Genomic DNA, 16,820 nt, shown 5'->3' with positions numbered 1-16,820 from the left:
GAAAAAGTTGCAGGGCTGTGGGGAAAGAGTAGGGGAGTGGCACTAATTGGATAGCTCTTTTTAAGGAGCTAGCACAGGCACGTTATGCCAAATGGCCTCCTTCTGTGCTGTAACATTCTATGATTCTAAGATAAATTTTGATTAAAACTGGGCAGGTCAAGTCAAGTCACAAAAAAAATAAAGATTTTTGTTTCTCCTTCAAACTTGGAAACTGTTTTAATGTCTGAAAGTAACCAAAGCAGAAATGTCAACAACTAAGCGGATCACGCTTGTCTTGTAACATAAATTGCATTCAAAGACTGTTTTCAAATTTAGTTCTTGTTTTTTTTGTGAGCTGTTTTGTTTTAACTGCTTAGTCATTTAAAATAATATTTCATCAAGTATTTATATTGTAGTATAAATACATTAAGCAATAAAAGACGTAATAAAGACATTGGCCCAGATTTTGCGGTGCCGATGATGGCGTATACACAGTGTACGCCGTCGTAAGCCTTCTAAAAGGCTCCCCAGGTTCCGGGTTTCCACATGCGCTGCGCATGCACGAAAACCCGGAACTTGCGATCTGTCAAGGTTCGCCTTGATAGATCTACCACACCGACTCAAAAATCACTTTCACTGGCCCAACTACTGCTCAGCAAATACCCACGAAACCCTTATGCCTGGTAAAAGCAGGTGTAGGGCCTGCTTTCACCAGCATAAGGGTCAATATAAATCTTAAATTAAAAATTTTTTAAATTAAAAATTATGCACAAACATTTAAAATTAATTTATACAACTTTTGGCCTGGATTAAAATGTTTAAAATTATTTTACAAAAAATATTTTTTTATTGTATATGTTTTATTGAAGGGACTTTTAATTAAATTTGAAAATGGGAACATTTATTTTTATTCCAGTTGTATAAATTATTTAATTATTTGGAGATTCTGTTTGTATATGGAATCCCCACAAGCATATTAGGAATCTGAGAAGTCACACAACACCAGGTTATAGTCCAACAGCTTTATTTGAAATCACAAGCTTTCGGAGCGCTGCTCCTTCGTCAGGTGACTATAACCTGGTGTTGTGTGACTTCTCACATTTGTCCAACTCAGTCCAACACCGGCATCTCCACATCATATTAGGAATCCTCCTTTCTGATTGGAGCACTTGGCCCACGCGATCCCGGGGACGCTTCCAAACCGCCTGCGTTTCTGGGATCGTGGGCCTTTACGCAGGCTTACGCCTAAAATCTCCGAAGCCTGGGAGCCTGAAGGTAAGTGCGGATATTTTTAGCGGGTCGGAGGCGTACTCTGGAGGTACACCTCCAACCGCAAATTCCGGGCCATTGGGGCTGAAATTCCACAGATGTTCCGCCAGTCTCTCGCTGGAGTAATGGCGGGAGACTGATGGAACCCCTGTTGAATTTCAGCTCCATTGAAACTGTACTGTGACAATGGGACATGGTATGCATGTTTCAGTCAGTGAAATGCAAATTTAAAACTGCTATCAGCAAATTCTTCAAACAAAGAGCAATCAACACATGGAATGGACTTCTGGGTATAGTGAAGGAGGCAAAAACTCAAGAATATATTTAATAAATAGTTGGATGTTTTAAGTTTTTCTGGATGAACGAGCATGAAAGGGCCGAACACTTCATCCATATTCCACATCCATGTTTATCTTGTGAAAGATCCAAAATGTTGTTAGCATTTATAATAAAATTCCTGAAAAACATAATTTGTATAAAAGTTATAAAGGCTTAATCACAGATGTTTTAACTGCAAACACTCAGTTCATCATAGAGACAGCTAAAGTTATAGACACTTATTGTGGTGTATTATCTCTGAGCTATATCATCCATGGAAGGAGGAGGTGACTTTATGGAAAAATATCTTTATCAATATAGATCTTCCCTGCCTTTGAATAATTTTTCCAAGTGTTTTTGTCTTCCTGTTACATAATCTTTATTTGCAGCCTTCCATTAAGCACAAGGATGGTACAGATGTGTTTGGGTGACAATAAATTAATCTTTTAAAAAAAAACACTGAACTTCTTAATGTATATTGGAATACTGTTTAGTAATAATTTGAAATTTGCTGATTTTAATTATTTGTACCTTCTCTTACAGCCATATGTTTCTTCAGAACCTCCTATTTTGAGAATAACTCGTGGCCCCATTTTTTCAGAGATGGTGTGCATCTACCAGCACTTCACACACTCAGTACGGCTCAGCAATGTGTATGGTAAGAACAGCTACAGCTCTGCTGTATTTCTGCCTCCTATAATAAATTTCTATTTTTTTGAGAACTCAAACTGTCATTGTCTTCTGCCATAATTACATTGCTTACAAAATGCATGAGAACAATAATCTAGATGAGATGAGACTTCACTGTATTAATGGTTCCATAACATAAAGTTCAAAATAGCTGTTGGAGTCAAAGGTAAGGAATATTATGGTGAAGGAATAGAATTAGGTTGTTTACATTTGACCTTCTTTACCAGCTGAAGTGTTCAATTCTGTCCTCCAATCCTGCTCAATAATATTGGTTCTTAACAACTTGGATTTCTGTCTAGGAAAATTGTTTTGCTGGTAGTTTTGGTTTCAATTCAGCAGGTTAGCAAGCTTTAGGCACTAGTGGTTGAACAACCCTGTCCCATTTAACATGGGTAATACCTTAGGTTCTAGTCAAAAGTAGTTTCTCATTTTCATCTTCATGCCATTCTTGTCAATCTGAGTTACAATACCATCTAATTGTGTAGATATCTATAGAGCTTTGGGGGGAGAAATTCGTTATCCTCCCATTTGGGGCGCTAAATTTTGAAATCGTGAAAAATTAGCACCAGGCGCTAATGAATCTGAGGTTTCCCTAAATTGGCTGTTAGCGCTCCTGGAAAGAGCTGAAGCGCTAAATCAAGTGCTAATGACCTAAGCAGGGCGCTACCAGCAGAACGATGATGAATTTCTGGTGCTATGCAGTCGGGAATGATCCTTCACACTGGCCCCTTCCAGCTGTTACAGGGGAGGTTGCATCCTTGTGCAGATCCTCATTATCAGCATTGCTGGCTGTGAAGGCGACCTGCAAGGAACTCAATCCCCTGATCGTGATGGCTGATCCCACTCTCAGGGAGAGAGCTCGTTGTTTCATGGATGAGGCATTGGAGCGAAGGAGGGCAGTGCTGTTCCTGGACACTGGAAGGAGGCCATTGCCCTAGGTATTCAGGGCAATGTGGAGGGAAGTGGCCCAGGAGGTCTCGGCCAGTAGTGTGGTCATACGCAACCTGACACAGTGCTGGAAGAAATTCAACGACCTCACTTGGGTGGTCAAGGTGAGTACATGCTTCAGCAGGTCCTACATATCAGCAGTCTGTACACACAGCACAAACTACCACACCCTCACCACTCACCCACCAAGCATCTGCACCTACTCAAACTCGCATCTACAATCACATCTATTCAACTACAGCAGGCATATCTCCCAAACACATAGCTGGACCCTGACTCTCATATTTGTTTCTCTTGCAGCCAAGATGGCTCACAATAGGTGGGAGTAGCAGAGAACAGGTGGGGGTGATACACAGCTCCAGCAGCTTTCGGACCTGGAGGAGCGAGTGGTGCGACTCATTCGGCAGCAGGTGGTGGGCGGCGTGGCCGTCGGCAATGCCAACCCCCTTGGGGGCAACAATGGTATGTTCATCCCCTCCTTCTCTCATCCTACTTCCCCCTCACACCACAAGCCTTTCCCACTTTCCAGCTCATTATACTGTCTGCATCCCTTGCTCCCTTCCTGCCCCCCTGCCCTCACCTTAAAGCGACTCTTGTGCCTTTATGCTTTCAGAGAATCAGCAACCAAATGACCAGCCTGTCCCTGTGCCTCCCACTGAGAGTGAGGAAGGAGAAGAGGAGGAGGAGCAAAACATCACGTCACTGCTTCTCTCACCCGCAGGCACCACCTCAGATACTGGCACTACGTGATCTTTAGAGGCAAGTTTAGTAGAGGGGTCTGCACTGGGTGATGCACTGGGGACGAGCGGGCTGCAGCAGGGCCAGGGGGAAAGGGTAGCTTGGGAGCCAGCTCCCCGGAGGGTGACTCAGATGAGGACCTCGATGGGGAGGTGTTCACAAGAAGGGCGATGGCCATGCACTCCGAGATGATAGGTGCAATGGCAAGGGTGCCCAAGAGCCCCTCGGCAATGGCAAGGAGCGTGGAGGAGTCCGCCTCCAACATTGCACAAAGCTCTGCGCACACCATGGAGCCCATCATTTCCACTCTGCAGAAGTTAATGGACTCCCAGAGAGACTGTGCAGATCCAGACCTCATGATGCGTATCATGGGCGATGCGGCAGCTTCCATTGCAGCACAGCAGGAAGCGACGCAACGTCTTAGTGCTGTAATGCAGGCAATGGTTGGTGGCATCAAGTCTCAGACTGCTCTCATGCAGTCTCAGTTGGTGCCACGCAAGCTCTGACTGCTGCCATCGTTGCTGGGTCCACCACAGTCCACCGGGGATCTCACGGTGCCGCAGCAGGCCACCAATCTGTGCTCCAGCAGATTGGTAGGGATGCTGATGTGCTGCCCCGGGGGAGTGGCAGTGGATCAATGGAGCAGGAACCTGCTGTCCTCTCTCCGGATGACAGCATTCCTGATCCCACCACTGCCACTCCGCCATTGCACTTGTTGCTGCCTGTCATCCAGCCAGCCCAGACTGCCGCTGCCCATCCTGAGGTGGCGCAATGTACAGCCGGGTCTTCCAGAACTGGTCGAGGGCGTCCTGCAAGGCCATCTGTAGTCTCTGGCACCGACACTCAGCAGCCTTCCACCAGCCCTGCTGCAGCCACTGGGGAAACACTAAGTAGGAGCAGGAAATTAGGGAAAGGCACTGTAAAGAGGGGAAGTAAGGGTTTGCACAAGGGTGATTAGTTAATATTGTTGCTGTATATATGTGGTTGCTGAATTTGGATACATTTATTATTGGAATGTGGCAGATTTGGGGCTGTGTCTCATTTCAGCTTTGGGGTGCGGTATGGAATGAGAAATTGATGGAATGATGGGGGCATGCTGAGCAACCGGGAAGTGGCCTCCAATTCATTGGAACCGAAGTCTGATGAGGCAGTCACAGACCGCCCTTCCACAATGCCGATTGAGTGGCAGCCTCCTCCTCCTCATCCTCCTTGTCTCCCCCTTCCTCCTCCTCCTCCTTAAGTTGTGTGGCTATGCCTGGTAGCAATGGCTGGGCCCTCATGATGGCCAAGTTGTGCAGCATGCAGCAGACTCCCGCTCAGCTGAGTACTGGAGGGCTCCTCCCGAGCTTGAGCACTCCAATGGTCTGCTCAATGATGTTCCTGGTGGCAACATGGCTCTCATTGTATGAATGCTGTACACGAGTGTTGGGGTTGCGGAGGGGTGTCATGAGTCAGGTGGAGAGCGGATAGCCCATGTCTCCCAGCAGCCAGCCACGAGCTTGATGTGGTGGCTGGAACAGAGCTGGCACACCGGTCTGGCACAGGATGAAGGCATCGTGGCTGCTGCCAGGATAGCGGGCATTGACAGTGAGGATTCGCTGTGTGTGGTCGCACACCAAGTGCACATTAAACCTTTGTTCGCTCTATCTCCTGTTGCACACTGGAAAGGTCCGCTGACTTAGAAATTGAGGGCGACGGTGATCTGGACTGCCACTGACAGAGCCGTGGTGCTCCTGATGTGAGGCTTGAGGTGTGGCTGCAGGAGATGGCAAAGCTCTGTGACCATGTCCTTGGTCAAACTGATAAGGCAGCAGTCTTTGCCGACTAAACATAAACTGGATGTTGACGCCTTTATATAGTGCTCCTCCAGTGCTCATCCGACTGCATACCGCCTCCTCTACCTGTTGTCGCTAATGGCAAGCGTTCAGGCAGGGGGCGAGAGTGAATTTCTGAGCCAGGGCGCTACCGGGGCGTTGCGCAGCTGGATGACGTCGTGATCTCCGGTCGCAGGAGAGCATGGCGCTAGTGGGTACCGCTGGCGTAAATCTACACTTCAATTTCGTGGGAGTCGATACTATCACTGTGCCCGCCCGCTCGCTAACGGGAGGTGCAAAGGTACCCAATTTCTCCCCCTTAGTTTTTTAAATTCGGATTGTGTTAAGTGTCTTTGGATGTCACGCCAGCTCTTTATAGTTTATGGGTCAGAATGGTGAATGAGATGATCTTCAACAAAAACTGGGTAAATCTGTTGTGGAATGCATTCTCACTTGGTTTCCTACCTGCCAGGTATTTACATCAGACTAAGCCAAGGGGGTTCTAGGATAAAGTTCTGTATCAAAGCATAGGCAAATTTGAAGTAGATTTTGAATGAGACCATCTGCAAAGTTGCAAAATGGAATAATCCTCACACCTTTTCAAAGAATTATAGCTTAGACCTAGAAGCTGTTGAAGATCTCCTCTTTAATGGGTCACGCTCGTGACTCGAATGTCAGTGCCTATACAAGGGGTTTCTCCTTTGTTTCCCAGTTTGTACTGTTTGGTCAATCTCCTGCAATGTGAAAATGAGGTGAGAAAAATTGTTTACCTGTAGGATCAGTTTTATTCTTAGCGACATCATTCACATTCCAACACCCACCCTGCCAACACCCTCCGTCACTTGTTAGAGAGGGACATAATTCAGTGTCACCCTATTCTTATTCATTTGACACATTGTAAAAACAAACTGAATCCTTGATTAGAATGATAGCAAAATACTGCAGATGCTGGAAATCCGAAATAACAACAGAAAATGCTGGAAAAACTCAGCAGGCCAGGCAACACCCGTGGAGAGAAAATAGAGTCAACGTTTCGGGTCAAACCCTTTGTCAAGACTGGAAAAGCACAGGAAATGAAATAGATTGAAAGGCCAGGCTGGGAGAGAACGAAAGAGAAGTGAAGAGACATTAAGAGGTTTTCAAAACGAGACGAGATGGTGATAGGACTAGTGGAGACAAAAGACGGCTGTTGACGCCTTTATATAGCGCTCCTCCAGTGCTCATCCGACTGCATACCGCCTCCTTTACCTGTTGTCGCTAATGGCAAGCGTTCAGGCAGGGTGCGAGAGTGAATTTCTGAGCTGCCAGAATGAGAGAGAGCTGCCATGTGGGAGAGGAAAAAAAGGGTGGGGGGGGGGAGGGGCCAAAACACAGGTGTGGATAAAAAAATAAGTAAAAATGTAATGGGGGCCGAGGTTATGATCTGAAATTGTTGAACTCGATATTGAGTCCGGAAGGCTGTAAAGTGCCTAATCGGAAGATGAGGTGCTGTTCCTCGAGTTTACACTGAGCTTCTGTGGAACAATGCACGAGCCCGAGTACAGTGAGGTCTGAGTGGGAATGGGGCGGTGAATTAAAATGACAGGCGACCGGAAGCTCGGGGTCATCCTTACGGACTGAACGGAGGTGTTCCGCAAAGTGGTCACCCAATCTGCATTTGGTCTCCCCAATGTAGAGGAGACCGCATTGTGAGCAGCGAATACAGTATACTAGATTGCAAGAAGTACAAGTAAATCGCTGTTTCACCTGGAAGGGGTGTTTGATGCAGATTGCACTGCACATCAGCGGCAACCCGGCACTTCTGTTCCCCTGAAAGAAGGGGTTCAGAGGTCGAACGCGTGCGCAGGAGAGGCTGCGCGTGCGCATCGAACTTACGTTTTTTTTGCAGGTTTTCCCGGGAGGGTCAGTCTCCAGAAGTTAGATATGTAAAAAGCAGTCACAAGGCCTGCTTTTTACAAGGTAAGTGGTGAATTAATTAAAATTAAAACATTTTTTCCACAGGTTTATTATTTTTAAATACGTTAAAGAAAGGTATGTTTATTTTTAGCCCCGTTAGAAAATAAAATTATTTTTTTCAAAAATTTTAATAATTGTTTAAAATAATTATTTCATGTAATTTATAGTTTATTTAAAAAATGTGATTTAAAAAAAAAAATTATTTGAAGATTTAGTGATGTTTTGGGACGTATAGTATTTATAAATTTGACAGCCCTTCCTGTCAAACTTATGAATGAAGCATTCCCTGCTCCGATTGGCTCCCCATGGCCCACGTGATCCCAGGGGACGCAGCGAACTAACTGCGCCCCTGGGATACGCAAGCACTGCGCACCGGCAGTTGGAGGAGGCCTAGGATCGGAATCCCACACGGGCCCAAAGCTCAATGGCCGGCGCACAAGGTAAGTGCAGGTCGGGGGCTTGCACCCGCGGGAAGCCCCTGACCCGAATTTCTGGGCCAATACCTCTTAATGTCTCTTCACTGCTCTTTTGTTCTCTCCCAGCCTGGCCTTTCAATCTATTTCATTTCCTCTGCTTTTCCAGTCTTGACAAAGGGTTTGACCCGAAACGTTGACTCTATTTTCTCTCCATGGATGTTGCCTGGCCTGCTGAGTTTTTCCAGCATTTTCTGTTGTTATTCCTTGATTAGAATGTATGCTTTATACCAAGAGAGATGGCAGAGGTCACGTGGAAGGTGGTACAAGAAAGATTATCCACTGCAACATGCATACTACTGATCTGGCAATGTGTGGATGATATCTGTTTCAAGAATTAATGATTTTACATATAAGAAACACTATTATTTATATGATGTGGAGATGCCGGTGTTGGACTGGGGTGGACAAATGTAGGAAGTCACACAACACCAGGTTATAGTCCAACAGCTTTATTTGAAATCACAAGCTTTCGGAGCGCTGCGCCTTCGTCAGGTGAAGTGAAGAAGCATACAGGCACAGCATATGTAGTCAGAGAAAACTGCCAGATGATTACAGGTAATCTTTCTAACTGCCCTTTATCACACCTCGGCAGAGAGATAATCACAGCAATCAAAGGAGTGAATGGTGTCCAAACAGGTCAGTCAGGAAAACATTACATCAAAGAGCAATGAGGTGGGGTCACAAGGGGTCAAATGTTGCAGATGCTGGGGTCTGTATGAAAAACAGAAAAAAAACATCACAGCAGGTCCGGCCGTATCTGTGCAGAGAGAACAAGCCAACGACGACTCGAGTCTGGATGACTCTACGTCAGGTGGGGTTACATGTAGCGTGACATGAACCCAAGAGCGCGTGAGGCCGTCCTCATGAGTGCAGAACTTGGCTATCAGTTTCTGCTCGACGATTTTGCATTGTCGTGTGTCTCGAAGGCCGCCTTGGAGAATGCTTACCCGAAGATCGGAGGCTGAATGTCCTTGACTGCTGAAGTGTTCCCCGATTGGGAGGGAACACTCCTGCCTGGCGATTGTTGTGTGGTGTCCGTTCATCCGTTGTCGCAGTGTCTGCATGGTCTCGCCGATTTACCATGCTCCGGGGCATCCTTTCCTGCAACGTATGAGGTAGACAACGTTGGCCGAGTCACATGAGTATGTACCATGTACCTGGTGGGTGGTGTCCTCACATGTGATGATGGTATCTGTGTTGATGATCTGGCATGTCCTGCAGAGGTTGCCGTGGCAGGGTTGTGTGGTGGCGTGGTCGCTGTTCTCCTGAAAGGTGGGTAATTTGCTGCGAACGACGGTCTGTTTGAGGTTAGGCGGCTGTTTGAAGGCGAGTAGTGGAGGCGTGGGGATGGCCTTAGCGAGGTGTTCATCGTCATCGATGACATGTTGAAGGCTGCGGAGAACATGACGTAGTTTCTCCGCTCCGGGGAAGTACTGGACAATGAAGTTGGTTGTGTCCCGTGTTTGTCTTCTGAGGAGGTCCATGCGATTTTTCGCTGTGGCCCGTCGGAACTGTCGATCGACGAGTTGAGCGTCATATCCCGTTCTTACGAGGGCGTCTTTCAGTGTCTGTAGGTGTCCATCGCGTTCCTCCTCGTCTGAGCAGATCCTGTGTATTCGCAGGGCTTGTCCATAGGGGATGGCTTCTTTAACGTGGTTAGGGTGGAAGCTGGAGAAGTGGAGCATCGTGAGGTTGTCCGTGGGCTTGCGGTAGAGTGAAGTGCTGAGGTGTCCGTCTTTGATGGAGATTCGTGTGTCATGAGGACGGCCTCAACCGGGATCTTGGGTTCATGTCACGCTACATGTCACCCCACCTGACGTAGAGTCATCCAGACTTGAGTCGTCGTTGGCTTGTTCTCTCTGCACAGATGCGGCCGGACCTGCTGTGATTTCCAGCAAAGTTTTTGTTTTTTTTCTGTTTTTCATACAGACCCCAGCATCTGCAACATTTGACCCCTTGTGACCCCACCTCATTGTTCTTTGATGTAATGTTTTCCTGACTGACCTGTTTGGACACCATTCACTCCTTTGATTGCTGTGATTATCTCTCTGCCGAGGTGTGATAAAGGGCAGTTGGAAAGATTACCTGTAATCATCTGGCAGTTTTCTCTGACTATATATGCTGTGCCTGTATGCTTCTTCACTTCACCTGACGAAGGAGCAGCGCTCCGAAAGCTTGTGATTTCAAATAAAGCTGTTGGACTATAACCTAGTGTTGTGTGACTTCCTATTATATTTATATGTATACAAAAAATCCAAGCAAATACACTATGAAGCAACATTCATTTTGACACTAATGTCACAAACTCTATAAACATTCACTTTACTGGAATACAAATGATCCACCACCAGAGTCACTTAAGAATTCAGATCCAAAAGAACTAACAACACCTGAGACTAAAGCTCACCCTCATATTCAGAAGGTTCCAAAATACCCTAAAAGGAAGCGAAGGGTAACCAACAGGGGGAAAAAAGCCAGGATTCCAGGAAATGGTTGTCCACACAAAGCAAAACTCAGACCACCCCCCCCCCCAACAACTCAATTTAATCTGTGTATATAATAATAATTAAGAATTACCCTTGTGCAATTCCTTAGTGCCTGTCTTTCTGTGCTCGTTGACCTATCCTAGTGCTCCTACAAAGTGTATGCTCAGTGGCTACAGATTAGGAGGTGAAAGGCTGCTGAGCTTTCATTGAGGACACTTCAGATGGCCATGGCGAATGACCTCAAGCAGCTTGTGCGCCTTGGGGGGTTCGGCTTTACCTGCATCATCTCAGTATGGGCAGAGGCAGTCTGGGCCAGCTGGCTCTGTGGCAGAGTGGGTGGTGGGGAAGCAATCTTGCTGTCATCCTGAGAGAGGCCAGCAGGTGCTTCTCACATGGAGCCAAGGCCAATCACCCAGGACTGCACTTCAGCACTCCAACTGTACGACACAAGGACATAGTGCAGGAGTGATGTGACACTGTGGAAGCCCCTTTTAATACTGGCCCCCAGAGCCAGGTTGGCAGCTGTCTGAGCATCCATGACAGCAGTATGAGCTGCCATGGAAGTTCTCAGCGGAGGCTCCATCATGGTGGGCGCCACTGTTATGTCCATGGAGCTGGCCACTTGGTCCATGTTGAACAGAATGATCTGCACAAAATCCTGGCACAAGTTGGCTCTGGACTCCTCCATGCAAGCTTTCTGTGAGCCTGCCCAGTGCACCTAACATTTCCTGGTGTATGCACATCAGCCTTCTTCGAGAGCCTCAGCCCTCAAAGTCATAATCTGAGTCCTCTGCAGCACAGTTCGTATGTCATCTTGCCCTTCAGCGAGCTGGGACCTGTGTCATTCTACCTCCTTGCCCTAGCTCCTACACGCTTGTGCTGGGTGATTCACCAAGTGAAGACCCCTCCTCTAGCCTAGCTTCTAAAGTATGCGTGGTGCCAGTATCTGAGCCAGTGTTTGCTAGGATCTGATCGAGTGCTGCGGCATCTTCAGGAAGGCTGGGCCCCTGAGAGCAGAGAGAGGTGAATGCCTGCTGAAAGAAGCTGCAGTTTGTCATGCAGAGTGTGTAACGTGAGATAGAAGTAAGAAGGGAAATAGAGGATAAGGTGTAAAGAAGCCAGGCACAATGTCACCTCCAGCATTGCCACTCACCATGGCCATCACTCTCTCCCATTATTAATCTCCTACATTACAACAGTGACTACACTTCAAAAGTATTGGCCGTAAAGCGCATTGGGACGGCCTGAGGTCGTGAAAGGCGCCATATTCCTCCCTGCCCTCTGCCCTCCCCCCTGCCCTGCCCTCCCCCCTGCCCTGCCCTCCCCTCTGCCCTGCCCTCCCCTCTGCCCTGCCCTCCCCTCTGCCCGCCCCTCTGCCCTGCCCTCCCCTCCCCTCTGCCCTGCCCTGCCCTCTGCCCTGCCCTGCCCTCCCCTCTTCCCTGCCTTTTGCCTTCTGTCCTGCCCTCTGCCCTGCTCTGCCCCCTGCCCTGCTCTCCCCTCTTCCCTGCTCTCCCCTCTTTTCTTCCCTGCCCTCTTTTCTTCCCTTTCCTCCCCTCTTCCCCCTCCCCTTTCATCCCCTTTCCTTCTCTCTACCCCTCTTCCCTTTCCTCCCCTCTTCCCTTTCCTCCCCTCTTCCCTTGCCTCCCCCTTCCCTCTTCCCCCCTTCCCTTTCCTTCCCTCTTCCCCTTCCTTCCCTCTTCCCCTCTTCCCTTTCCTTCCCTCTTCCTCTTCCTCTTTTCTTTTACTTTTCCCTCCCTCCCTTGTATGTAAGATGTGAGGGTTCCAGTAGCGTTGAGATTATGAGCTGCAGATTGTATGCGTAAGAGGAGATGGAGTGGTGTGGTGTAGTGCAGTGACTGCACGAGAGTGAAAGGAAGCAGAGTGAGTTGTATTGTGAGTAGTATGACTGCATGAGTGTGGAGAGAGTAATTAATGTGAAAGGGAAGATATTTACCTTGAAAGCTCTGGTGAGCTCATTGAAAGTTTTTCTGCAATATAACCATGGAACTAAGCTCCTGACATTGACCTCCTTTGCAAACTTTTTCCACTGGTGGCGGAGGTGTTGCATCCTGGGGGGAAGAGTCTGGACCAGGGACGCCAAAGCTGCATCCGAGAATCTAGGCGCCTCCCTGTACCTCTTTCAGTCATTTTATCACTTCGAAAATGTTTCCCTGCTCTCTGCAACCAGTGTGCACCACCCCTTTAAGAGCTGCTGGCTGCCTTTAGTTGGCGTCGGTCAAGCCCCCTTCCCCTGCGCCCCCCCCCCCCCCAAAAAACAGGCACACAGCCAATAAGTAGCACAAGTAATGAGCTGGCAGCACCAATTTCACGAGCTTCCTGTGAACCGCCCATGACTACCCACTCACCACCACTGGAATATGGCTGACCAAAAACACCCTCATTCTGTCCCATTTTGTGGTCCCCAGTCTGGCAGACCATCGCAGATCTGCCCAGGGCCCAATCAAAATTTCAGGCCTCTGATGTTTTAAATGTACTTAAAACACTGATACAGTGATCAGTGCATAGTTTTCCCACTTTGGAATAGCTTACTCTCTCTTTATTTTGTGGTGTTTATGACAAATTTATCATGTCAAGTGCTATGTTTTGTAGTGTAATTAAAGATCAAATAGTATAAAATTATGCTAAATGCTTTTAGGGAGTGTTGCTCTTGACTGTTTTCATTGAGAAAAATTAAATTACGATACTAATTACTTGGCACTGTTTCAGCTATATTTGATTATTATATGTGAATAAGCTCTTTTTTGACAACTGCAATTCTTTTACAAGTGTTAGGTCGCTATGGGTTACCTTAATGTCATGTAACTTTTCACAGTGTGACAGATATAGGCACATTTTGGCATGATGCATGGTTTCAATTTTTCTCTGAGGCAATTTTTTTGTGTGTGAATATAAACCATGTAGCAAGCTATCTTTCCATGACCCAGAAGACTTTGACCTTTGAAAAAAATCTTAAATTAAAGCTAATGGCTTTTCCACATACGCAAACAGAATATGTTCTCTAATGGTTTGATCTATAATAAATAACTAGCTAGAAGTCATGTTGCAATGAGTTGCAAACCTTACCATATAGAGAAAACTCTTTGCAGAGGAAGTCGATTAAATACCTTCAAAATAAATAGATATCCTGCTCACGTGTGCACAGTTAATTTAAAATGAAAACGGCTTATTGTCAATATCTTTTGACCTCTTTATAAGAACGGTATACATATGCTTTCTTGCTTATGATAACACAGGTTAGCTCGTGTCTCTTCCCAGCTACATTCACGACTCTTGCGACACCTCCCCCACTTTAACAGTTTCCAGTTTCCTGGCCTTAACCGTCTCCTTTTCACCATAGACGTCCAATCCCTCTATACCTCCAGCTTTTGAATACCCACTCCATCAAATATTTGTATAAATGTTCTTAAATTTCTCCATACTATCTGCTTCCCTGGACAGTCCATTCCACATGTTCACCATCATCTGCAGAAAGCAATTACATCTAAATTATTTGTGCACATTCTAAGCTTGAACCAGTATCTGCTGATTTTAGAGTTTACATAGGATTACATAGGATATACAGCACAGAAACAGGCCATTCGGCCCAACCAGTCCATGTCGGCGTTCAGAGGAGATGGGGTAAGGGGAATTGAAATGAAGATGGAAATCACCAAGGATGAGGGTTCCTTAGATGCCGATAGAGAAAAGGAGGGAGGATATCTAGGAAGAAATTCAGGGTGCAGTTTGGAGGGCAGTAGATAATGAGGATTTTAAAGGAGAGGTGAGAGGAATGGAACAGGGTGAGATGCTCAAACAAGGCAAAGGTGTCAGAGGAGTAGAGGGAGAGGCCAAGGTGTTACTTGGAATAAGGATCATGCCATGCGGAGAGGCATTGGTAAGGGCAAGGTGTGGACACCTATGAGCCAAGTTTACAGCATAGCCGGCATGTGAACACAATCATTTACAATGAGGTCGTGGATGGCAATGATCTTGTTTGCAAAGGAATGGACATTCTGGAAGGAAATGTGGAGAGGAGTGGTAAATGTTGATCTGCTGGCAGAGTCTAAAGGTGCGGTGGTAGGTGGGGTGAGTGGGAAGAAAAGGAATTTGGTGATGTTAGCCCCCATTGGGTGCACGGGGCAAGATGGTAAGAGAAGAGGAGGCGGTAGTTTGGGTGTCTGCTCATAAGGAGGTAGCAATGGGTGCATCAATAGGCCTTTTGGAGAATGCCATGAAAGGTGCAGAGGGTAGCTGTGGGCTTTTTCGAGGAGAATTTAAGCTTGGGACAGCGACAGTAGATAGAAAAGCAGAGGAGTACTGATGAGGAGCTTGAGCGGCAGCTGGAGTCACTGCAGTGCATCCGCGAGGCTGAGAGTTACATGGATAGCACATTTCTGGAGGTGGTTACCCCACAGCTTAAGAGTGTGCAGGTCCACATCGGTACCAACGACATAGGTAGAAAGAGGGATGAGGTCCTGCAGGAAGATTTTAGGGAGCTAGGAAAGAGATTAAAAAGCAGGACTTCAAAGGTAGTAATCTCCGGATTACTCCCGGTGCCACGTGCCAGTGAGTACAGAAACAGGAGGATAGAGCAGATGATTGTGTGACTGGAGAGATGGTACAGGAGGGAGGGCTTTGGGACTGTTTCTGGGGGAGGTGGGACCTGTACAAGCTGGACAGGTTGCACCTCAACAGGACCGGAACCAATATCCTCACGGCGGGGTTTGCTGGTGCTGTTGGGAAGTATTTAAACTAGCCTGACAGAGGGATGGGAACCTGAGAGTGGATTCAGAAGGGAGAGAAGCAAAGCTGGAAATGGAAGGCAGAAAATTAGTAAGCAAGTTTGGAAGGCAGAGGAAACAAAGGCTAGAAAGTAGACAACAAGGGAGTTTGGCAGTGCTAAATGGTATATACTTCAACGCAAGGAGTCTAGGGAATAAAGCAGATGAGCTGAGGGCACAGATAGACACGTGGGAGTATGATTAGCTATTACTGAGACATGGCTGAAAGAAGGGCAGGAATGGCACCTCAACATTCCTGGTTACAGTGTTTTCAGACAAGATAGAGAGGGGGATAAAAAAGGAGGGGGGTCGCAATATTGATTAAAAAATCAATTACAGCTGTGAGGAGGGAGGATATCTTAGAAGGATCATCAATAGGGCAATCACACTGCTGGGAGTGTACTATAGACCTCCGAACAGTCAGAGGGAGATAGAAGAGCAAATATGTAGGCAAATTTCTGAGACGTGCAAAAATAGGGCAGTAATAGCAAGGGATTTCAACTTCCCTAATATTAAAGTGGGATTAAATTTGTGTGAAAGGCATAGAGGGAACAGAATTCTTAAAATGCATTCAGGAGAACTTTTTTAGCCAGTATGTAGCAAGCCCAACAAGAGAGGGGGCAGTTCTGGACCTAGTTTTAGGGAATGAAGCTGGGCAGGTGGAAAGGGTATCAGTGGGAGAGCATATTGGTGGTACTGATCATAATTCAGTTAGATTTAGGGTAGTTATAGAAAAGGACAAGGACAGACCAGGGGAAAAGCTAATTTTACTAAGCTGAGAGGTGATTCAGCCAAAGTGGACCGGAGACAGAAACTTGAAGGTAAATCTGTGTCAGAGCAGTGGGAGGCATTCAAGGAGGAGATAGTGAGGGTTCAGAGCAAGTATGTTCCCTTAAAGAAAAAGGGTGGGACTAACAAATTTAGAGCTCCCTGGATGTCAAGGGGCATACAGGGCAAGATAAAGAAAAAAAGGGAAGCTTATGACAGATACCGAGGACTCTGAATACTGCAGAAAGCCTAGAGGTGTATAGAAAGTGCAGGGGTGAAATTAAAAAGGAAATTAGGAAAGCAAAGAGTGGGCATGAAAAAGTATTGGCAAGTAAAATCAAGGAAAACCCAACGATGTTTTATAAATACATTAAGAGCAAGAGGATAACTAAAGTATGAGTAGGGCCTATTAGGGAACATAAAGGTAACCTGTGTGTGGGAGTGGAAAACATGGGTATGGTTCTTAATGAATACTTTGCGTCTGTTTTCACAAAAGAGAGGGACGATGCAGACATTGTAATCAGGGAGAAGGAGTGTGAAATATTAGATGAAATAAACATAGTGAAAGAGGAAATATAAAAGGGTTTAGCATCTTTG

The 16,820-nt window shown here is 46.6% G+C and overlaps 1 protein-coding gene across 2 annotated transcripts in view; it reads left to right on the top strand.

The window, feature by feature from the left end:
• man2a1 (mannosidase, alpha, class 2A, member 1) overlaps positions 1-16,820 on the top strand; it is a 355,305-nt gene that overhangs the window by 229,280 nt on the left and 109,205 nt on the right. For both annotated transcript variants that reach the window (XM_085987444.1, XM_085987435.1), the window contains exon 16: positions 2,110-2,224. In XM_085987444.1, the coding sequence (XP_085843570.1) occupies positions 2,110-2,224 (115 nt within the window). The remainder of the gene's footprint in view (positions 1-2,109; positions 2,225-16,820) is intronic.

The sequence above is a fragment of the Somniosus microcephalus genome, chromosome 1 (genome assembly GCF_052327205.1).
Source record: "Somniosus microcephalus isolate GS21.2 chromosome 1, FLI_Smic_1.0, whole genome shotgun sequence".
In the NCBI taxonomy this organism is placed as follows: Eukaryota; Metazoa; Chordata; class Chondrichthyes; order Squaliformes; family Somniosidae; genus Somniosus; species Somniosus microcephalus.
Note: the sequence above shows the minus strand (reverse complement) of the source record. Positions and strands in the feature narration are given on the sequence as shown.